Source organism: Phallusia mammillata, chromosome 6 (genome assembly GCF_965637545.1).
Source record: "Phallusia mammillata chromosome 6, kaPhaMamm4.hap1.1, whole genome shotgun sequence".
Taxonomy (NCBI): Eukaryota; Metazoa; Chordata; class Ascidiacea; order Phlebobranchia; family Ascidiidae; genus Phallusia; species Phallusia mammillata.
The window spans coordinates 17072450-17096092 of NC_137257.1; the positions used below are offsets into that span (position 1 = coordinate 17072450).

The window sequence follows — 23643 nt, forward strand, 5'->3', positions numbered from 1 at the left end:
AATGCCAAGCATTGGCAAGTTACCAATTACATGCTTAACAACATGGTTCGATGTACACCGATCGAATATTGGTGACAAACAACTACGTGTTTGGTGGGTCATCAACAATTTAGCATTGATCGTTTTAAATCAGTTTAGTCGGATTTAACATTGTTTAACTGCGAAAACAATTTAATGCATTACATTTAGTGCAGTCAGCACTTTTGACTTCAGCGTCCTTGGCGGATAATCACTTTTGTATTGTCAGCGCATAAAACTCTTCATTTTTAACCCTTGTTACGTCAAAATAGACTTGTTATGTCACACCCGATTCAAAACGATAAAGGCGCATGGCTTTGAGATAATGACTTCCTGTAATCATGCAGTGGTAAACGTAATGTTTGGCCAATTTAATTTACGCACAACTTTTTTAAAATGGGAGTTCGGCAAATTTTACCAATTTTCTGAGGGGGGTGTCAAAACACCAAACACCCCCGTCTAGATCCGCCCATGGGTTATGGTATTCACTTTGCCATGAAATTTAGATTGTTAATTTAAAACAATCTGGGGCACCAATCTATCTTCTGATTGGAACTCATTTACCAAAGCTATGTAGATTTATGCGAACAAGAAAACAAGAAGAAACTGAACCCCTAGTCAATTACACATACTGTTAGGGAGATTTTTTCTATCATCACCATGGTGCTACAAAAATTTTCAGTTTTCAATTTTTCTCAAAGAGTAAGTATTGAAGTTCAACTTCAAATCATGGTAAGTACAGTGTGTAAGTACATCATTTTTGAAAAATGATTGGCTAATCACTAACATATTAACCTTGCCGAAGATAGCTGCATAACATTAGGGCTTTATAGAGCGCGACGAAGTAGTGGGCACATTTAGTGGAGGGATGCCAGACACGCTGCAGCTACACGATTATTATAAGCGTTATGTGGCGCGACCCACATTAGAGGGTGAGGTTGGTGTGTTAGTAGGGGGAATTGTTGGTGGAATCTGTCAAAATGTCATTTAATTTAACATTGCTGTTACATGTTTTTTTGAGGTATTTCAAGTTGTTTAAAAAAGTCTACGGATTTCGCTGTATAAATTTGTTGTGTTGGTGTTTGAAAGTTTGATTAGACTCTACTTACACTTTTACTCGTATTTTTGCAAAGGCTTGTAATATTTATGAACTTAAAGACTACTGCTAATCAAAATGAATGGAAAATGTACACCCTGTGTTTTTAAAAAACTCACAGAATTATAGAACAGAGAAAAATACTAACGTTTTGTGGTTAGTTTGGCAAATGTTGTGGGATGTATAAAACTTTGTTCTCTGTTGGTTTTAAATCTGATTTTCCTTGTCGTTATGGAAGTGATGTAGTGTAGGGTGCGTGGCAGAAGCTTGTGTGCAGAGGTTGCATCTAAACACATTTCATTAAACTTTTTGTATCAAAGGTTGTTGATAAGTGTCAGTACAGGTGGCACAATCAGATGCTTTGTTTCATTTTTGGTTAATTATAAATTTTTGTGTTTTGTGAAAGTTGCAGTAATTCAGGGGTCAGCAAACTTTTAGGCGATGCATGCCAATTTACTTGTTATTTCCATGTGTTAATGACCTCGCATGCCAACATTTTCCTAAAAAATAGTGGTTCGTGCCAGCAGATATCAACAAATAAAGAGAAAGTAGAGTGTTTTGTGCATGTAAGACTGAATTTTAAGACAATGACATAGTAAAAACTATAAACAAGCAGTGTAACAGGTTAAATTGTTACTTCAATATCAAGATGCAACTCGGTTGGCGTGACATGAAAAACAACCTGATGTGCCAAACTTGACGCATGCCAGGGGTTGCTGTCCCCTGCTGTAATTGGACAAATATTTATTTCTGTTAGATATGTTTATTAGTGGTTTATGTATTTTCCAAACATTTTTTGCGTAAATATTCATATTCTCATGATGCCATAAGTCACAGGGCTTTTTAGCACTACATAGTGCAAACTGAGACTGTATCCTGGAAGTTCATTAGCACATTGCACCACAACTGCGTTTAGGGATGGAAGAATATCAAATCAAGCTTGGCATTTGTTGTGCATGTGATACAGAGAGGAGTTTGGTCTCTAACTGTATGTAAAAATTTTAACGCATGTATAACATTGTTTTTGTGTTTTATTCAGTGCATCTAAAATTAAAAAAAATGGCTCTTGTTTCTGTTTAAACGACATAAGACAACTGAATATAGGTTTAGTTAACAATGGTGTTTTTTATGAAAATTGAGGAGCTTGTGAATACAGCTTCAAGACAAACAACTTTTTCCCCACATTATGGAATGATGTGTGCTTCAAAGGCAAGTAGTTTGTGTTATTTGTAAAAAGCAAATAATATACATATATATTACAACTGTTGGTCTGTTTTGGGGTATGCAGCACACCTGTGTTCAGCACCTACGGTTTGGATGTTGTATCACAAATAAATTAAATGTATATTAGAACTGTACTTTTCTAGTCACTATCCACTTTACAAACACAATAGAAGTGTTAAACACAAAAATGCTGTTTAAAAATCAACTGCAGCCAACTTTACATTAAAAATTGTTTAAAAAATCCTAACATGTATTATTTCTTCAGCAATTTCATTCGATTCCTACATTCAAGTTGAGTTCGAAATTGGATAGGGAATCTTTTCAAGCAGTTATTATGAAACTTTCAGATCGAGTGGCATTTGAATTATTTTCTGGCATTGTAAATTGGACACGTGTGATTGCTGCTGCTCATCCATTGTCAATGCCAGGTTAAAGTTTGCTAACATATGTAATCATGTATCGTATAAGGCAAAACATTTCTGTGAAATAAGATGAATATATTCATCTTAGCTGATATGCTTGAACTGGCCATCCCCTACTATAAAAGAAGACATGTGCAGTATACAAGGCAGGCAATGTTGCTTGTGATTCAAATATTGGCGGGCTCACCACTGAGCCTGTATAGCTCAGTTGGTAGAGGGTGGGTATTGGAAAAACCACTGTTGTGGTTCTCAAATCCCACCACAGGCTAGATATTCCTAGCGTGAGCCTTATGGGCATGCTTGGGAGACTGGCTTGATTTGGTATCATTCCTTAAATAGGCCTGGCATACTATGATTTCTGTGAAATAAGTGATTTCCTTAATATGAGGCTAGATTGTGCAGCAAACGAGGCAAGCAACTGTTATAAGATTCAGATTTTAGAGCAGTGGTTCTCAAACTTTTTTATTGTCAGGGCCAAATGGTAGTTTTTTTAAGTGTGTAGGGAGCCACAAAAAGCGAAACCTTGAGAAAATCACTAAAGATAATTGCCTTGAAATCTAAACTAGCAATCTTTGGTGGTTTTCTGAGGTTTTGTGGGAGCTGCAAAATAAGTGATTGGGAGCCACATGTGGCCCTGAGAGCCGCGTTTGAGAATCACTGTTTTAGAGCCTTACCACTGACCCTGCAAAACTCGGTTGGTGTACACCGGCTTGCAAAAACATTTAATTTTCTAAAACAAAAACATGTTTTTTGCAGTTGATGGCTTTTGCTTGTGCCATGCTATTAGTGTATATATGTGTGGAGCCCCTGATGTAAAAAGACAATTTGAGATACCACTGCAAAAATCGCTTCAAAACAATTCCCAAACTACATCGGACATGTGTAAAAGATATGTGAAGGAACAGCGCAGGAAAAAACTTCGTGGAAGCTCTACTATTGACACTGATGCTGAATGGAAAAAAATAGTATCTGTACTCTCATCACCATTGAAAAACAGAGACACAGATCGAACTACAATCTTTGATCATTTTCATGTTTTTGTAATGGCTAATATTTGCAGGAGAGCTATTATTGTTGTGACAAATGGATCCACAGGTATAAATTGTTTGTTAAACAAGCTTAAATAATGGTATAATGCTGACAAGTTGCAAAGGAATTAGGTGTGTTTATATTGAACAAGTTTCCATGCAAAGATGCCATTTCTTACATATAATTCAGTATATTTTCATTCTTTGAATTAAAGGATCAAGAAAAAATTATCCATCTTCTGTCTTTTTGCCATTACTGTTACAACCTGAAGAAGTTATCAAGTGTCCAATTTATCTTGCGTTTGGAATGGACCATTATGTTCCATTGGTGTTTGATAAGGGTCCCAACACAGGTAGTTTGTCTACTAATGCATAGTTTTAAACAAACAACAAGTTTTATCTGCTCGGCCAAATGTTTAGATACCGTTACATATTTAAATATGTATCAATACTGATTTTGTCTAAAAACTTTTTTTGCACTATTTTATCACAAATTGGCATTACTACCAATTTGCTGTAACTCAGAACAAATTAACTTTTTGTGGTTTTGTAACAATTTCCTATAATTTGTAGTGTGATGAAAAAAAGTTTGTTTTTAGATGAAGATATTCTCATTCCTATAATGGATCCAAGTTTTATTCAATTTGAAATTCCATATTTGTTTGACAATGAAAACTCCTTGGAATATTTAAACAAATACCTTTTCATTTCCAGTGTTGGGTTTACAACTGCATATGACATACAAGAAGTATGTACTAAACCAATATGAAGTGCATGCATATGTTTTTGTGCAAATTGATCAAAAAAATAAAAATTTATAATTAACTAAGACTTACAAACTTTCATGAAGAGTAGGGGTCGCCAAACTTTTTTACAGCGGGGTGGATAAGTTTATTAATGATTTGCGGGACCGCTAGTTTACATGCGTTAACGCCGCACTGGTTTTGGATCATTCCTTGGCCCTGGGCATTGTAATCCTATGAAACTAGTTAAAATTAATCCTACAGACTGTTGCATGAAACATTCATAGGGACTAAATTAATTTTTGGCTGATACAAAGTTATTATTATGGGTCCCCTTCCCTGAAGGGGACACATATTGATTTTACTCAAATTGTTTTTTTTTTTTTCTTTTTTTTTCTTTTTTTTTTTTTCTTCCCAAAGTTTGTCCAACTCGTTTTTCCATCAAATGTTTGATGGATTTGGGTGAAATTTACACAGATGGTAGATATAGTTATGTAGATGTGCGTCCCACTTTGTTTTTGTTGATAACCCCAGTATTTACCCCGCTAGCCCCCTAAAATGGGTATTTTTCTTTCCAAAGTTTGTCCGACTCGTTTTTCCATCAAATGTTTGATGGATTTGGATGAAATTTACACAGATGGTAGATATAGTTATGTAGATGTGCATCCCACTTTGTTTTTGTTGATAACCCCAGTATTTACACCGCTAGCCCCCTAAAATGGGTTATTGTCTTCCCAAAGTTTGTCCGAGTCATTTTTCCATCAAATGTTTGATGAATTTGGATGAAATTTACACAGATGGTAGATATAGTTTTGTAGATGTGCATCCCACTTTGTTTTTGTTGATAACCCCAGTATTTACCCCGTTAGCCCCCTAAAATGGGTATTTTTCTTCCCAAAGTTTGTCCGACTCCTTTTTCTATCCAATGTTTGATGGATGTGGCAAAACTTATATGAAACTTATACAGATGGTAGAGAAAGTTATGTAGATGTGCATCCCACTTTGTTTGTCCAAATAACCCTAGTATTCACCCCACTAGCCCCCTAAAATGGGTGAGTTTGTAAACAGTGTCAGAATTGGCTGAAATTTGGATAGCTGATAGAGTATGCCATTTATAGTTGTCGATTGTTGTGTTAAACCCTCTAGCCCTAACATTTACCCCACAAGCCCCCAAAGTGTAAAACGTATTTGTATGTTACTGGACACCACAAACGAAAGATTTCTGTTGCTCAATAGTGTTACAAGGGCAAGCAGTTGTATGTTACTCGTTTGTGACTTTGTGGATTGCTTGGTGAACGTTTTTGTGCCATGGCAGTTTGGGCATTGTTACCTTATGACGGCCCTATGACGTCAGAAACATTAACGGTTGTTGCTCAAAACGCCTATAGTGGTCGACATTTTAAACATTGGCGGATTTGGCTGAAATCTTGCAGTACTATTGATTGAGGCTTTCTATTTTTTTTGATTGTGTGTCGGACCCCATTAGTTGCCCTACTAGCCCCCTAAAATGGGTCAGTTTTTTAAACAGTGTCGGGATTGGATAAAATTTGGGTGGTATGTGGACTATGCTATTTGTAGGTTTCAATTGATGTGTTTTACCTTGCAGCCCCAACATTTACTCAACTAGCCTCCTAAAATAAAAGAACTTTTGAAAAACGTCCTAATTATATGAAATTTTGCAAAGTTTATTAAACATACTTAATCCTCAAATGTTATGTTTTGCCCTGTAGCACCACAACTTAACCAACTAATTCCTAAAATAGGTGATCCTTTTCATAATGTTCGAATTGAATGAAAACCGGATAGCTTGTAGAATTTGCTATTTATTTTTTGTTTTACCCCATTATGCCACTACTTACTCCTTCGTTTCTTTGAAAAGGAACGTTGAATAGGACATACTTCAATGGGACCCAATAAAAAATATGGGACCCAATAAAAAATAAGCATAGGAAATATATCAATGTTTTAAAATAGGTTATAGTGTATATGCAAGGGCAATATGTGCTAAGCCACCCTTCTAGTTATTATACGATTTTCTGAACTAAAAAATGCGGAAGCGTGTTGGATGAAACTCTTTGGGGGCCGGGTCCAGCCCGCAGATCTTAGTTTGGTGACCCCTAATGAAGAGGATCAGATAAAGAGTTGTCCCAGTTAAGGTTAATCTAAAACCCTTATTATACAGGTTTTAGCTGTCAGAATTCCAAGCAAATTGCTTGCAAAATCATTATGGAAGTCTGGCACCAACCCAAGCACAATTATCCATGAATGTTACTCACCACTAAGAGAAGGTGGTGCAATTGAATTGTGTGCAACTCTGTGGAAACATGTTCTTGAAATGCCAAAGTTGTTAAACCAACAAGAAACATCAATTGAGGTATTTTCAAATACTGTACTGAAATTTTAATGTTTAACATCCCAAACCCATCAAGACAGCAGGAAAAAATATTTTTGGATTTACAGAATCAGTGTGTAAAAACTTCTGATCTGAATTTGTTTTTCAAAATCTGCTAAAGGGTTAAAAATAAAAAAGGTTAAGAACATCTAGGGAAGTTTCAAATGAGAAAACGATCTTATAATGTACTGTTTTATATTTCCTCTTTATGTATTTTATGGATAAAGCATTCTCTTTTTAGTGCTCTTTGTATGTTATGATAAGCCATCCATTTGAATTAGACCAACTTTAAAAAGCAAGTTTAGTTTTGTGTCGTTACAAGATTAATAAAGCTTTTGCTGGGGTGTTTTACGTTTTGTGGTTTGTTTCCATGGTAAATTGAATACTTTTTTGAAACAATAACAACTATCCTATATTAACCTTTGTTATATTTTTATGTAGTCTCCAAGTTTGACTTATCAACCTTATGGAGATGAAGAAGACAACTTTGAAGACGCAAACCATTTCCAAACTAACACCAATCATGAAGTAATTCCATTAGAACTCTCAACAAGCGCAATTCAAGCCAATTCATTGGAAAGTTTAAACCAACAGAACCATGGTATAGATAGACAAGATAGCAGTCCTGTCAGGCTGATACAAAACTTGGACATATCTAATACACCGTCTGGACCTGAAGAAAGTTCAATTGTTCAGTCAAGTATGGATAATGTACCAGATGCTAGTCATAATTTGTCTAGTAACTTCGCATCTGCTGAAGCAGACCTATCGCCAAATAACCATTCAGCCACCAAAATAGAGGACACAACATTACCAAACACTGCTGGTTCAAGCCAAGCCACTAATCCTGAAAGCAATAGAGAAAATCTCATTGAATTAGCAAGAGTTGTACAACAAAGTAATGCCCAACCCCAAAAGTATCCTGGTCGTGTTATGATGACAACTGATGATGAATCTACTTATGCTAAAAGTGCACCATCAGGCGTGGACATGGAAGTACCAAATATTCCTAAAACTTCTTCAAGTCAGCACCAAAGTTCAGCTGGTGCTTATTCCACTGATGATGTTGAAATTAGGTATGTTGGTCATTGCTGGTTTTGACTTAAACATGTGATTACTGCTCCAAGCATTTGTCAATTTGCCGGTACCCATTCTTGAAGAACTTAATCTTGTAAAGTTTTATGATCAACTTACCAACTGAACCCATAAAAAGCACACTCAAAAACTTAAAATACTTTGTTTATAAACACCAGTAAGCATAAAACTAAAACAACTTGCCTGATTATAAACACAAAACCCAAAAACTCTATGACAAAAATTTGCATTGAATGTAGGTGGCATTAAAACTCAAGCACATGAAATTTTATTCGTTCAACTTGACAATTTGAAACTGAAAAACTTAAACTTACAACATTCAAAGCAAAATAGAACCCATATCTTTGGCAATTTTTAAATTTGTTGAGATAGCAAGACTCTACCCCCTTTTTCTGGAAAAACTGAAACTACCATGTTCGTGCCTTGGCCCGCTAACATAGGAAGTTTAATGCCCTTCGGGCCGGGGGTTTTCCAGCAGGGTAAAATCGATTACAACAAAGCTGAGCAACTTTTCAATTGGCTGCATAGTAGGCCTTTACGTCATGTGTAAAATTGTTACGATGTAGCGGTGGATGTAACTATTTATTTTACGAAGTCTGCGTTAGAGGTTTATTTACCAAGTTTGTTACAAAGCTAGTTGTAAAGTAAATGTGCTGACGGTTTTAATGTTATCTTGTTGGGCGAACATTTACATCAGTAGTTCTCAAACTGTGCGTCGCGACGCCCTGGTGCGTCGTTTCAATTTTCCAAGGGCGTCGTAGAATAGTTCCGTTTCGTGGGTCTTTGTTGTATCAATAATCACACTTTTAATGATAAATTTCACATTAACTTTTATTTGCTGGTACGTCGCAAGTCCAGAAAACTTTTCCAGAGGCGTCGCAACAAAAAAGTTTTAGAACCACTGATTTACGTGTTAATATAGTTTTACAATAACGGTATTCAATTAATTCTGGATAAATTACAAAACGAATGCGTATTTAAATCAGTGCGGATCAACTTAGCATATTGTAAGTTTGTCATCAGAGAATTTTATTCTTTTTTGAGAGCGTTTTACATCTAGAGGAATTCGAAACTAAATTTGTCTTGTTTTCCAGCGGCGGGGATAACATCGAGTCGTTTGCAAGTGCTGGTAAGTTTTGCACAATATTTCAAAATTAATATAAGACTGATACAATATTTTGTGCTGCATTTATAGTTTCATCACCAAACCCAAGGGCGTCTATCGAACGTAAGTTTGATCTTGTTTTGTATATTTTGTAAACTTCTTGTAAAACACTTTCTACAAAAATTGTTCTAGCTATTCTAGTACGGTAGCTTATATTGAAAACGCGCACAAAATTTTCGATTGTTAAATATGTTTTTAATCGACATACATATTGCAGCCAGGATATTTATACTTGTCTATCGTATCGTACTCTTTCATGTCAAGATTTCTAAAATTCTAGATTACGCAACACAATCACTATAATCAGTCAGTTACAACTTTGTCTAATTTGTGAAAACGTTTGGTGAACCCATTTCATAAGAGCTTATCGTCGGAGCAGTTTGAATAACTGATTTGGCAAGTTGGTAGCCTTTTTGGAGCTTGGAAATTGGGTAAAAAACTTTTAACGCCATCTTTATGTTGAATTCTTAAAGAGCGGAACACTTCTTTTTTCGATAAATACTTTAATGCGCATTTTGTTCAACATTAATTTCAAAAGAGTTTATAATTTGCCGATAGACATTATATAATTTTTGCTCATCAGGATTTCAAAATTCGCCGATCGTACTTTTAAAATTTGCTAATCGGAATTAAAAAATATTGCGTTTTACATATTGCTTTAAACGCCTTTCTCTTGTATTTAACTCAAATGTTGAAATCCCGATCGCCGAATATAGAAAGCCCGAACGGCAAAAAATACTTTCACGAACACCAAGAAATTTAAATTTCTATCTGCAAAAATAAAAAGTTCTCGTGGGTATACATGGAAATCGATTGCAATGTTTATGTTGACATTGAAATATATTTACCGATTTAATTTTTTGCATGTTTTATCCTTACGGGTCACTATACACGTTGAACATGCTATTCGTTAAATTATAAATGGTTGTAATTTTAATCAAGATAATGCCGTTGGTCATTAAATTTGCAGTTAGTTGTTTTTTGCTGAAGTTATTCTGGTTGTATTTATCAGATAAATTTTGAATTATCACTTTTGACCAGCAATCTGACTATTTTAGCAGACATGTTTCTAACTTTGTTTTTAACTGCCTGCTGTTAAATGGCCCGTTTGTTTAAATCAATTTAGTCTTTAACATTGTACAGCCTATAGCATCGGTGATTAAGCTCAATCATTTAGGCGCAATTATTTCGCAAATTTTGCTGCAAATTCTCATGTTTGTTGTCAATACTTTTTTAACTAATCATAGCGTGAGTTTGGAAACACATGTTGAAATGTTTTTTAGAATAATTGCTTTACAAAAATGTCACTAATTTGTCCAATCAAGTTGGTTTTAAATCTACATTAAGATATTTGCATTGGGAAAAGTTTCTAACAAAATCAAAACTATAATTGCAAAATTCAAAAACAGAAAATTCTATTCTTGATAACAGTCTCACTGAACTTCGAAGTTTTCAATTTTGCCAATTTCGGGGTTTTGCTGAAATTTCGGTTAAAAAAAAGAGTAAAATAAATTTTGTTTCAGAAATTTTGAGTGTATTACGAAGGTAAGTCTCAAAAACTTATCTGTAACAATTTTTATTTTTTAGCGGACAATGCACCCAGGACAAGTTCACCATTTCCTGAAAATCGAAATTCTCGTTCGTTTAATGAAAGCCTTTCACGTATTGTGGGATTAGAACAACTAAATGAACGTGAAGCGAAGATACACGAACCAAAACAGATTCATCGTCCAATAAATTTCCAGCTTAAAGTCGATGTTTGCAATATGAGATCACGTCGGCCTGATATTGTATGTAATGTATTGAGTTTTGTATAGGTTTTAGAACATTTTTTTTCCTTATGGTTAATAGTGCTATGTGTGTAACTACTTTTGGATCCATCGATTTTTTTCCTCCAATGCTGTGGAGTTAAAATATCTCTGCACTCTGGTGTTAGTCTTGCTGATGAAAGATTGGACCCATACACCTATTTGTGTTGTAGTCTTGATGTATATCATCCAAACTTAGGCGTTGTGCAGTAAATCTCGGCTAATCAGGACCCGATTGTGACACAAAATTTATAGGCTTTATCCGAAGTTATACTTTATCTAGACAGTATTAGTTGATCGGTACAAATCACCTTAAATGGGATTAGTACCTACCTAATAATTATACAATTATAGAAACGCAATGTTTTGATACATTATAATTGCCTTTTTGTAATTGGCATTAGTGCCTATAAAGAACTAAACGTCGTACTGCGCAGTTAAGAGTTTTTTCTTTCGCGAGGTAATAATTTGGTTGTTACAAATTACCACGTAAATGTAACATGTTTTAATGTGCAAATTTGCTAATGAAACGTAAAAAATCAAATTAAACATTACAAATCGCTTGTATCTCATGTATTGTCGGAATTAGGCGAGGATCCTGATTAACCCAGTCCGGTTTAACGAAAATTGCTGTAGATACCTTCTAATAAATAGAGTCGACTTCACACCGGCGAAATTTGCCTTGTTTATCACAAAAAAGTTTAAAAAAAGTTTATTTAACAAACCTTTATCATAGGACCTCGTTTTGCCTATTTTTTGCGAGTTTAGGCACGGATGTATGTCGGCCAACTTTGCCAAGTAGTTGATGTACAACGTTTCAAAGCTTTACAGGCGCATTTTTTAATTGTGTACTTGTCATAATTTTTTCAGGTTACTGTTGAGTTTAATAACGGAACTTGTGAACTGATTTTGACATCACCTCCCCACATTGTTCATAATTACAAGAGAGTCTTGAATGACTTAATACACCTAGCTTTGGAAGTTCGTTCCCAGGATTTCATCTCATTAAATGTGACTCTACCCTCGTATGTATCAGTTCGGGAAGGGAACGGGGGCAACATCTCGGTAAGACAACTTCTTTGTTAAAAATTGCACACTAAAACATCTAATGTTGCATATGAAACGGTTTATTTCTCTGTCAAAGCATGTTTTTTAGGTTAGTGGTAAACCTTATGGGATATAATCGTGTGAATCTTTTAAAGTCACAAAACCGTCAATTAAGTTTTAGGACTTTTTGGAATGAAAACCTTTTACCCTACAAGAACATTTGCCATTTTTTTTTACCTTGTTTGCATAGACAGCGTCTTAGAAAACGTGACTGTCTTTTTTTAACAAATGCCCATATTTGTGTCCAATATAGTGATTTTATTTTTCCCCTTATCGATGGCAACCCTTTCAATACGCATTTAACATGTGTTATTTATTTAATTAACAATAATACCAGGTGTCCTAGAAGTATGATCAGGGGTCGTTTTATGCCACTGTTTTTCGAATTAGAATCTCAGAAAATAAAATAAGTTGGTGAAAGGTTCCTTGACACCACTTCATAATAGAAAAAAATAGAGACTTGAAAAGGTGAAAAGCACTGTTCTAGGTATTTGAAAAATCAGTCTGTTCTGATTCCATTGCGCGTGAATATTCCGGGTGACTGCTGGACTGCCAGACAGCATGACAAGTTAAAAACTATGTTTTGTTTAAAATTTCCTGGCATTCAACTATGTTTGAGGCTTTAATGCTTCTGCCGTTAGTGCTGTTGGTTCGATGCAATACATTACGAAGTAAATCCTTAAACACTTGCTCTATTAGTTATTTAAACCTTTACATTTATTTTTTAGGACTTAGCAATGAACACAATGATGGACTCCGAAGAAATGGAGGAAAATGCCCAAGTGTCGCCATTTTCCGACCCTCGTAAATGCAGAACAGCTGGTTGTTTGAACAAAGGCTCCCCAAGATACAACAACTTTTGTGAAAGATGCTATTCTGGCTTACCGCAATGCGCTCAAAGATCTAATGTTTTATCTCGCAGCAATCCCAAAGGCGCTTACAGTTCAGGTAGCGCTATAAAGGCTGGAAAATGCAAAACAAGAAATTGTGACAACGCCGGAGAACAGAGATACAGAGGATACTGTTTTGAGTGTTACAACCGTTCCGGCTCGTAACTTGATGAAAAATGGGTTGTTGAAAATCTACGCTTATTGCTTGCAGGAAGTCATTTGCCAAGAGTATAAATGGCTGTCTTAACTGTGGATTCCTGTGTTTTGTTATAAAGGGACATAAAATTATTTTTAACAATACATTTTATTTCGTTGGTCACAAGGAAATCGAGTTGCTTGTCCATCAATCAAGTGTGAAAAGAAACTAATCGAGTCACCAGGAAAACTGTTTGTTTGATGAAACTTTGCGTTTGGTTTTTCGTAATTTTGTTATCTATATACAATACTTTGTACCAATGTATATGTAGTGTTCAAATTTTTGTAGATGCAAACATGATTAAAAAATGAAACTAAACTATAGTTTTAAAGCATTGTCTAAAAACTTTAAAAATAGTTTTAAGTTGTAAAAGCAGTCGCAAAGTATAAAAATTAAAATAGCAAATTGCCAATAACAGGGGTCACCAAACTTTTTCACAGCTAGCCGGATAAGTTTAATAATAATTAGCGAGGGCTGCATAGTTTACAAGCCTTAACGTAGTCTTTTCAACTTTTTTTTGCCGAAAATTCGCTTGCTGTCGACAACGAGCGCAAAGATCCCTTAGCCCTAGGCTACCCCTGTTAAAAGAATGCTTCTACAAAAAAAAGTCTACGGTTTGGTGTAAGGTTTTATTTAAACTTTACATCAAAACTAACTTTAAAATCTGGTTCCTAATCGAATACTTAGATAGAGGATACTGCTTTAAATGTTACAACCGATCCGGGTCAAAATTTCACAAAAGTTGTTTCGTGACAAGTTTGTGAATAAATCCCTATTTTAAATCTGTAGTTGATCAATCCCAATGATTTGTCAAAATAGAACAGATCGAAATGCCATAAATAACCCTTTAAAAATACGTTCCTAACAATGATAACGAGTCACTAATTCCATATGGGTAACAGGAGGCACCAAGAATATTTGGTGTTTGGTGAAACTTTGCATTCGTACTGTTACGCAAACAAAAAAATGCATAATTTGTTTTGCGCCAATTTATTGAGCAATTGTTTTTCTGACCTTAAAAGAGTTTTTACATCTACCTTACAAATATTTTTTACATCTTTTTAAGAAGATGATCCCATGTGCAACTCTTATATATTGTACGCCCAAATTGAAATCTATATCGTATCTTGTATCATTCTTTTACAGTGTATGTAAAAGTAAAATAAAAGCGGTTTTGCTAGATAAGTTGTTTATTGTATATTTTCGGCGTGTTTCAGAATGTCGTTTAACTACGTAAAAATCCTTTTTCGACAAACAGAATTGTTTTGACGAACATTTAATTTAATCTACCAAACCACTAAATAGGAAATATCCTGTACACGACAAAATGTGTTGCTGTCTAGCTTTAATTCATTTCAACCTTTCAAACTTTTCATATTCACTCCTCCGCATTGACACAAAAATGACTCAGGAAACAAAAATGATGTTTAAGATTTTTATTTGCCATAGAGAATGAAAACTTGTGAGTGACCATTAAGGTATTCTACTCAGTCGATTCCCATCGTTTGTAAAGCGGACCGCTTAATAAACGTAGTAGTTTCCGCAGTTGCTGATTTTCCAGGTAGAGGCACGGCTGTAAAGATAAGAAAACAATATTAATGTTTGATTAAGTTTTTAGACTTGTAACGCAAGAAAATATGTGTTTACCACCACTGGGAGTAGTAGTAGGTGTAGTAGCTGGTGACGGGAAGGCACATCTGCCAACGGAAGTAGCTTCCGTAGTAGAATCTAGGCATGCACACGGCGGCGTAACATCTGAATCCACAGGAGTAGTGCATGACAAGCTTGGGAAGAAGCTGGGCCCAGTAGCTGTCGAACTGCTTCATGACTCCGTCGCAGTAGCTCACCAACTTGTTGGCATAGTTGGAACGGGAGTGGCTGACGTAGTAGTAGTTGTAGTAATACTGTCCGTGGAATTCCTCGAGGATTTTGTTGTAGGCATCCCAGTGCTTGATCTTGGCCTGGATAAAACAGAGATTTTTAAGTCAGTTACACTAAGGTAAGTTTGCATGTGAATTACATTATTCAGTTACATACGTTTACCACAAAGGGAGGAATGCATCGAAATTTAGTTACTTACATCCCACATCTTGTTGTAGAGGGTAGATCTCTGGGTGTTGCGAGACTCTTCGAGCTTCTTCTTGTAATCGGCAATGGCGGTGGTTCTCTTGCTCATGCAGCTATTGTACTTGGTCATCACAGACTTGATGAGTTCCTCAGTCTTGGATCTGTAGGAGGTGACGCTGGCCTCGAAAGCAACAACACACTCGTAAAGCTTCTGGTAAAGCTGATCCTTGTACTTGGCAACAGCCTCGTCCAATCTCTTCTGGAGATCAGAGGAAAGCTTAGCAAGAATCATTCTCTGCTCGTAGGTCAAGTAAGTGCTTCCGTTGCTGCAAAGAAAATGTAAAGTTTATTGTCGCTATTTAAAACTTCGTTTCAATTTTACACTGGTTTAAACAGTAATGGGTAAAATTGTATCAGTAAAAATGTACCATCTGACGAAGGCAGAGTACTGGAGTCTGTAGATGAACTGATGTCTCTCCTTGATGATGTCAGTGTAGGCATTGACGTAGTCGATGTGGTACTGGATCCACTTGCTCTTCCAGGTATTGAAACTGGTTCTGAAAGTCTGGATAGATTCTTCCATCTTGTCCTTCATCTCCTTCTCGAGATCAGCAGAGGGCTTGTTAAGCTTGTTCAAGTCTGCAAGCAACGTCTCGGTTTAAGAATTTTGGTGAAAATAATTTTTGTCGCAATTTAGTCATGCCACAACCGCAAAAATTACCACCGTAAGGAAGTTATAGTCATCATAGTAAAACTTAAGGGATTGTTGCACAAACCAAGGCAGGTTTCAATAAATTAAGAACATTTTTAACTACGTTTTGACTGGGCGAAAATCGATACGAAACTTATGTTGTTAATTGTAGCCATTAATTGTAACATACCGCAAGTTCTCAATCCCTTGTATCCAACTCCGGACCAACAGTAACGGAAAGCTCCCAAGCAAGATCTGTAGAGAGTGTACTTGGTGGTGAACTTGTACCAAGCTCCGAGTCCAGCGCTGAAAACAAAAAGATTTTAGTCATATTGCAAAAGATCCTAACTCACACAGACAATCTAGAAACTGACCAGGAAGTGTAATAACTCTTCTGGTAGAATCTGAGACATCCGTAGCTCATGTAGCAGCGGTAGGCACAGCTGTAGAATCCGATGAGCTTGGACTTGAAGGTCCTGAGGGTGGCAGCGTAGGACGAAGCGCAACTGCTAGCCCAGCTCATACGAGCAGAGCGATAGTATCCGACGACGTAGTTCATGTAGTAAGCGGTAGTGCTCTTGGTACCTGAAGAGATTTTGTTCATTTAAGTTTGTTGTCGTTTTTGGAAATGAACAGTTGAACGAAGATTGTGAAAAACCCACAAACTTACAGTAAATCCTCTGGAGGATGGCCAAGTAGTTGTTGGCCTGGCAGTTGGCGACGGCAACCTTGTGCTGGTAGAACTTGGCAACGTAAGCGTTGATCCTCTCATCCAAAGCCTTGCTGTAGTCAGCGATCTTCTCAACACGGGTCTCGAGGCACTTCTTGGCGCTATCATTTAACACAGACTCGTCAGAAAAAAAACTGTGTGATTTTGATATTTGATGGACCCAATTTGTTATTACATTGCAGTTTCGCTGAAATTACGTTTATTGTTCAACATGATGACGATTTGGTTTCATTTAGCAGAAACTTACAGGTTTCCTACAATAAATGCTTGTTTCACAAACAAAAGACAAGCGATAAAGTGATTTAAAGTTTAAACCTTTTGTGATTTTCGTGTTGATCGATAAGCTATTTTGCAAAAAAACATTACTCACTTCTCAACAAGCTTGGCCTGGAAGGAAATGATCAAGTTGAGCTTATCGTTGAGGGCCTTGTAGTATCTGTTCAAAGCATCGTACTTCATTTGGTAGAGCTTCTGGTTGTAGGCAGAGATCTTGGCATCACGCTCACGAACGAGTTCAGCTCTTTCGTTGGCATCAGTGACACAACTGAAAATTAAATCATTGCGTTTTATCACTCTTGTGAAAAACGTATGTGTACTCATACTTTCAGCGTTCATAGCCATGTATAATAGATACGGTTGTTGGTTGGCACTTTTTAGGCACAAGATGTCAAATTTAACGTTTCTTTGTGCTGTTTCGTTTACTTACGACATCTTGTAGTCATAGTACTGGGTGATGAACTTCTTGTAAGCATCCATGTATTCGTAGGTCTTGGCGTAAAGGTAGTTGTACCACTCAATACGCTTGGAAACCATTTCTCTGGAGATCTGAGCAAGAGCCTCCTTGAGAAGGTTCTTCAATTCATTGACAACGTCGTCAACGGATTGTTCTGTAAATGATGTATAGAAATGCAACAAACCACTTGCGTCTGGATTAGGATCACTCGTATACGTCTCTATACGTAGACTATTGTGTGCATCACGTTAATATAAGCCTGGTTACCTTGCCATCCGGCCTTTCCGCAAGTATCATCGGGGTAAACCTTCAAGATGGGAGCGTAGTACTTGGTAGAGCACCAGTCGTTCTTGAAGTAAACGCAGAAGTTGTAATAGGAGGAAGGCAGGTAGACATTGAAGCCCCTGCTGTAGTAATAGGTGTAGCTGCAGCTGTAGGCGTTGGTGGCCTGCAAAAGTTCAAACAAAATATGATCATGCACACGTGTACCAAGGAAAAATAAACGATTAGAAAAACTTGGTTCAAGATCCTCCAGCAAGCTTTCACATCGTTGCGTAAACCTCAAAAAGGTTTATCATACAAAATATAAAAAAGTATGATATAATTGTAAAAATTTTACTTACTGCAATGCAGGCCAAAAGAACGAGCAACAATTTCATCTTAGTCTTTCGAGTTTCCTTCTTTGGGTAGTCGAAGCTGTGGACTGAAATTTCAGTGATACACTGCCTTACTTATACTCCTTTCTGTCATACCTTTTCTAATGTGAAGTGGGGAGGTGACAACAAAACCCGGGGTTTGTGTTTTTTTCTGTCATGCATTTGTTATTCAAGTTCTTGCAACAGTTATTTTAACGGTGCACACGTTGCAACTGTTGAAGTATTATTTGGTTGGCAACGTGACTTTGCCAAGTAAAACACATATGCTTATCAGAGCAAATTTGTTATTAGAGCGATTAAGTAACTCCTGTTGCAATATCCCAAGTACCAAAGCATGTGTTTATATTGGCAAACAGTCTGTGGTGGGTTTGTTAAGTTGTGTTGCAATTGCTGAAGTGCATTTGGGCTGGAGTTCTGTATTTGGTAGTTGGTATTGCATTGTGTTTGATTGCTGTTGTTTTGATACGCTGCATCAATGACCATTTAGTCAATCCTGAATTATGTAAGGTTGCTTAGTGATCTTGCAAATATTTGCAGTTTGTTTTTGTTGCGTTTATTGTCACAAGTGGTTTTCCTTTTCACCTACTGCTTGATAACCTTTGCAAGCCACGTGGACGGATTGGAAGACTTTACCAATACTGGGTGCATAACATAAAGCTAGTATTGAATCCAAACTGTTTCATGCAGAAGTAAATGAGTTTCAAAAATATACGACAATAATCCTGGAAATACACAAAGCAAAAGACAAATCTCCATTAAACCTATGGGTCCGATTATTATTTGAAGTAAAGCAATTGTTTGTCTTATTATCTAAATCAAACCATTGAATCTCTTCAGTCACCACTAGTGGTTTAGACTTGTCGTTCCAATATCTGATTACACCATAATACTCGTATTGCTTTCAATGAACATATAGCCTCTGCTATTTCCCGTTTGTTGTAACTTTCAGATTTTGTCGCATGGTTAAGCACTACGTTTTACAGTTGCTTATATTGTCATTTCTATGTTTGCAAAACTTTACCATAATACTCGCTCTTAGCTTTTGCGCCACCTACCGGCCTCCGTTCAAGACAAGCAAGAGTGCTGTGTCATTGTGACTCTTCTGACGTAGCTCTCAAACTGGTTAGGTTAGCAGAGTAGGTACTGTACAGTGCATTGGGTTAAAGGTTACACAAACACATGAAACCAGCTGGGTGTTTGTTTAGTTACAAAAAAGTGAACACTGGAAGTTAAAAAACAAAATCTAATCTTCTGGTATTTCTGGTATATAGTTATGTTTTAGACTTAACTTTGAATAATTGTCAATAGCAGCGTATTGTCAAATATTTTTTTTATAAGATTACTGGCTGTTTATTTGAGCACGTGGGTGAACTTGTAAAACAGGTTTTTACAAAAAATTAAACGGAATGATAGTGCTTTTGGCTTAATTTGTTTTGCTATCGCAAAATTCAACGCGAAACTAATAAAGTATCTCCAATAGAAATGTTAACCAAGAGAACATAATTTCGGTCGTCAATGCGTGTGAAAATAAAACGTTTTTATTTATTTAGTAGAGTAACACTCCACTGGTCTGACTGCAGAGACAGGCCTATACGGTAAGTTTTGAAAACTGTTCAAAATACCTCTCAATTTTAGCAATTTCATGTCACATGTATTTAGGGGCGAGCCTAACACCTATCGTCCGTTTTTTTAACCGTGTAACCATTTTTATCCATACATTAGGTGTCAAAGTCTGCCAAGAAAAACGTTGAAATCGCGTCCACAACCATCGCCATCCTTGCACGTTTTTGCCATTGTGCAACGAAATTCGAAACAGAAATTGTTGTTTTGAAACATCGATTGTTTTAAAATATTTTCAAATTACGTTAGCTCATTTTTTGTCGTGAACCGCATGGCTATTTTGCGGATGATATTTAAAAGCAAGAAGTTCTAATTTCATTTTTTGTTCCTTTGCGCTTTGTAATTGTAGTGGAAAAATAACACAGATTTTGTATCATTTTGATAGTCCGAGCGCTTATTTTTACGAGAAATTCGTTTTAATTGGGTTGTTAGTTTTGAACTCCTCTACTGGTCCAAGCAACGTTTTACGCCAATCATGTTTACCCACTATGCGCCATCGCCGGTGGCAGGAACTTGGCCGAATGGTCTGGCGCGCTTGACTCACATACAGACATAAAAAAAAAACCTTGATCGGGATTCGTCCCCGGGAGTGTCCTGTGTTCGAACCCCGTGAAAAAAAATGCTGACGGTTGGGCAGGAACTTGACCGAATGGTCCGGCGCGCCTGACCCATACACAGACATAAAAACGCTGATCAGGATTCGTCCCCGCGAGAGTCCTGGGTTCGAACCCCGTGAAAAAAAATGCTGACGGGCTATCAGGGTTGATCTGACACACGTTGCAACTGTTGAAGTATTATTTGGTTGGCAACGCGACTTTGCCAAGTAAAACAGATTGGCTTATCAGAGCAAATTTGTTGTTAGCGCAGTTAAATAACTCATGCTGCAATATCTCAAGAACCAAAGCACATGTTTGTATTGTCAAACAGTCTTTCGTGGGTTTGTTAAGTTGTGTTGCAATTGCTGAAGTGCTATTGGCTGGAGTTCTGTATTTGATAGTTGGTATTGCATTGTGCTTGATTGCTGCTGTTTTAACAAGCTTTATCAACGACCATTTAGTCAATCCTCAATTGTGCAATGTTGCTTAGTGATCTTGCAAATATTTGCAGTTTGTTTTTGTTGCACTTATTGTCACAAGTGGTTTTCCTTTTCACCTACTGCTTGATAACCTTTACAAGCCACGTGGACGGATTGGAAGACATGGTTACCTCATCAGCACAGGTTAAATGGCATTAGTGTTAAACCCCACGCTTAACACACCTCCCAACATGCTCCAATGAGTGGTTCGACGCGACAGAATAAGTTTTGTTCCAAAATATACGAAAATTGGACAGCGATATACGTTGGAAAGTTGATGATGTATTTTGCTTTGTAAATGAAAGAAAATTTTGTAGCAACACAGAACACAGTCAAAACCGACAGACAAATTCTTAGTAAACCCATGGGTCTGGTCAATCAAGGCAAAGTAACTGTTGTGTTATGTTCTAACTCAAACCATTGAATCTCTTCAGTCACCACTCGCTGTTTAGACTCTGTTATTTCCTGTTTGTTGTTTGTTGTCAACATTTTGTTAGATTGTCGCATGGTTAAGAACTAAGCTTTAAGGTTAGGAACTAAGTTCACAGTTGCTTATATTGTCATTTCTATTTTTTTACAAAACTTCACCACAATACTCGCTATGTGCTTTTGCGCCACCTACCGATCTTTGTTCCAGACAACCAAAAGTGCTGTGTCATTGTGACTCTGCTGACTTAGCCGTCAAACTGGTTAGGTGAGCAGAGTAGGTACTGTACAGTGCATTGGGTTAAAGGTTACACAAACACATGAAACCAGCTGGGTGTTTATTTAGCTGCAACAAGTGACCACTGGAAGAAAAAAAAATCTAATCTTGCAGTATTCCTGCAGTATACTTTTTTGACATAACTTTTGATATTTGTCAAAAATATATTTATTTTTAATACTTTACGCGTCAATGTATACAGTGTATTGTCAAATATTTTTTGATAAGATTGCTGGTGAGTGGCTGCTTATTTGAGCACGTGTGTAAACTTGTAAAGCTGGTTGAAACCAAAAGCAATATAATGGTATACTCCGACATTGGCACGACAAATCTAAACAGCTAGTGGTGACTGAAGAGATTCAATTGTTTTATTTACATTATAAAACAAACAGTTGCTTTGCTTCAAATTATTGGACCCATAGGTTTAATAGAGATTTGTCTCTTGCTTTCGTGTTTATTCAGAGTTTTTCTCGTATATTTCTGACCAAACTCATTTACTTCTGCATCAAACAGTGTGGATTAAATGCTAATTCTTGTTATGCACCCAGCATTGGTAATGTCTTCCCGTCCGTCCACGTGGCTTGCGAAGGGTATCAAGCAGTAGGTGAAAAGCAAAACCACTTGTGACAATCAGCGCAACAGAAGCAAACTGCAAATATTTGCAAGATCACTAAGGAACATTGCACAATTAAGGATTGACTAAATCAGGGGCGGGCAACATACGGCCCGCGGGCCGGATCCGGCCTGCGACGGGATTTTGAGCGGCCCGCAGGGAGTTTCCAATCTTACATGATAATGTGGCCCGCGGCCACAGTCTGCCGCAATCCCCCACTACTTGCTTACTAACTAAGTCAAATTATAGTTGTAACGGACAGTAACGCTCCCCAATAGTAAAAAACTTTCCCGTCGTTGTGACCATTGCACCATACGTTCCTTGTTACGACATAAGTGCCAACCTTGCTTGTGGTCTGCTTTTATGGTTTCCTTTGTTTCACACTTGTAGCCTAGTTAGTGTTTCAGCAGTATCTAAGTCTGTGATGTACGCATTAAATTTGGACTGTATTGTAATCGTGACGTTCTTGATTGTATTGGGTTTAGGTGGTCAAAACTCCGTTTTAAATCACTGCGGATAAATACGCGATTAATGTATCGATTCAGGACTCCGGCCCGCCAAGTAGTTCATTTTCCCACATCAGGCCCGCCGACTGGAGAAGTTGCCCGCCCCTGGACTAAATGGTCATTGATGAAGCGTTCAAAACGTTAGCAATCAAGCACGGTGCAATCCCAACTACCAAATACAAAACTCCAGCCCAAATGCACTTCAGCAATTACAACAGAACCTAACAGACCTATCACAGACTGTTTGCCAATACAAATACATGCTTTGGTACTTGGGATATTGCCACATGAGGTATTTAACCGCCCTGATAACACTCTGATTGCAACGTGTGCATCGCTAAAATAACTATAGCAAGAACTTAAATAACAAATGCTTGACTGCAAAAACACAAACCTCATACCAACCCTAAAACTGCATTCAAAATTTTTAAATGCGCCACCTACCGAAAGGCATATCCTGGTGCTATGAGTTCCATTGTTCGTAGCTCTACCAAATATTTTGGGGTAAAGAAGGTGCCGTTGGCGCATTGTGGGTGAACGTGACTGGGGGAGAACGTTGCTTGGACCAGTTGAGGGGGCTCAAAAACTAAATACACTTTTGAAAAAAAAAATTCTTACGTTCACATAGGCGCCGAGTTTTACAAAAATGGTAGGGGGCGGACGTAAAATATGACGTCACTTCATGCTACGTCACTTATGCTTGCAACCACTAGAACTCAAACTCAAAGCCCAACAAACTTCCCATAGAATGCAACGTTGAGAAGAAAAGCGATATGTTTGAAATAAGCGTTAGTTGGCAAGTCAAAATCAGAACAAAAACGATATGTTTAAAATTATCTTTAGTTCGCAATTGCAACACGTTGCTGTAACGTTTATCATTAGTTTAGCAACGTTAAAACAATGCTTCGTCAAGTTGTTGCTGCTTCATATCACGTTAGATAACCATTTATTACAACACATTTGCATTGTAAACAACAATGGCCAAACATTCACTGGCAGACAATTGTGTGTTTGACGTCATAAACAAGGTACTAACCAAACCAAGTTGCAGTTTTAACCTAATCC

At 36.9% G+C, this 23643-nt stretch overlaps 2 protein-coding genes across 2 annotated transcripts; one reads left to right on the plus strand and one right to left on the minus strand.

The window, feature by feature from the left end:
- Positions 1 to 1129: 1129 nt before the first annotated feature.
- On the plus strand, positions 1130 to 13479 carry LOC145232713 (uncharacterized). Its single transcript, XM_080097381.1, has 12 exons — positions 1130 to 2323; positions 2604 to 2766; positions 3517 to 3855; positions 4004 to 4141; positions 4388 to 4536; positions 6714 to 6905; positions 7365 to 7999; positions 9113 to 9147; positions 9214 to 9246; positions 10771 to 10973; positions 11862 to 12056; positions 12827 to 13479. Exons 1-12 carry the CDS (start codon positions 2231 to 2233, stop codon positions 13151 to 13153), a joined length of 2502 nt encoding a protein of 833 aa, XP_079953507.1. The 5' UTR covers positions 1130 to 2230; the 3' UTR covers positions 13154 to 13479.
- Positions 13480 to 14827: 1348 nt separating this feature from the next.
- Positions 14828 to 18223, minus strand: LOC145234407 (uncharacterized). The gene is made up of 10 exons (XM_080099142.1): positions 18158 to 18223; positions 17673 to 17853; positions 17379 to 17559; positions 17043 to 17216; positions 16613 to 16806; positions 16317 to 16527; positions 16133 to 16248; positions 15680 to 15890; positions 15265 to 15577; positions 14828 to 15145 (listed from the first exon to the last, which is right to left on the minus strand). Exons 1-10 carry the CDS (start codon positions 18221 to 18223, stop codon positions 14828 to 14830), a joined length of 1965 nt encoding a protein of 654 aa, XP_079955268.1.
- Between the last annotated feature and the right edge of the window lie 5420 nt (positions 18224 to 23643).

What these genes read in the sequence shown, in the direction of transcription:
- LOC145232713 (XM_080097381.1), top strand. Translation starts at nt 2,231, where the DNA reads ATGGTGTTTTTTATGAAAATTGAGGAGCTTGTGAATACAGCTTCAAGA. An exon ending in TGATAAGGGTCCCAACACAG is followed by an intron (nt 4,142 to 4,387) that starts GTAGTTTGTCTA and finishes GTTTGTTTTTAG; the next exon opens with ATGAAGATATTCTCATTCCT. An exon ending in GATCACGTCGGCCTGATATT is followed by an intron (nt 10,974 to 11,861) that starts GTATGTAATGTA and finishes TAATTTTTTCAG; the next exon opens with GTTACTGTTGAGTTTAATAA.
- LOC145234407 (XM_080099142.1), bottom strand. Translation starts at nt 18,223, where the DNA reads ATGCATGACAGAAAAAAACACAAACCCCGGGTTTTGTTGTCACCTCCC. An exon ending in CATCCTCCAGAGGATTTACT is followed by an intron (nt 16,528 to 16,612) that starts GTAAGTTTGTGG and finishes AAATCTCTTCAG; the next exon opens with GTACCAAGAGCACTACCGCT. An exon ending in TCTACAACAAGATGTGGGAT is followed by an intron (nt 15,146 to 15,264) that starts GTAAGTAACTAA and finishes TGTTTTATCCAG; the next exon opens with GCCAAGATCAAGCACTGGGA.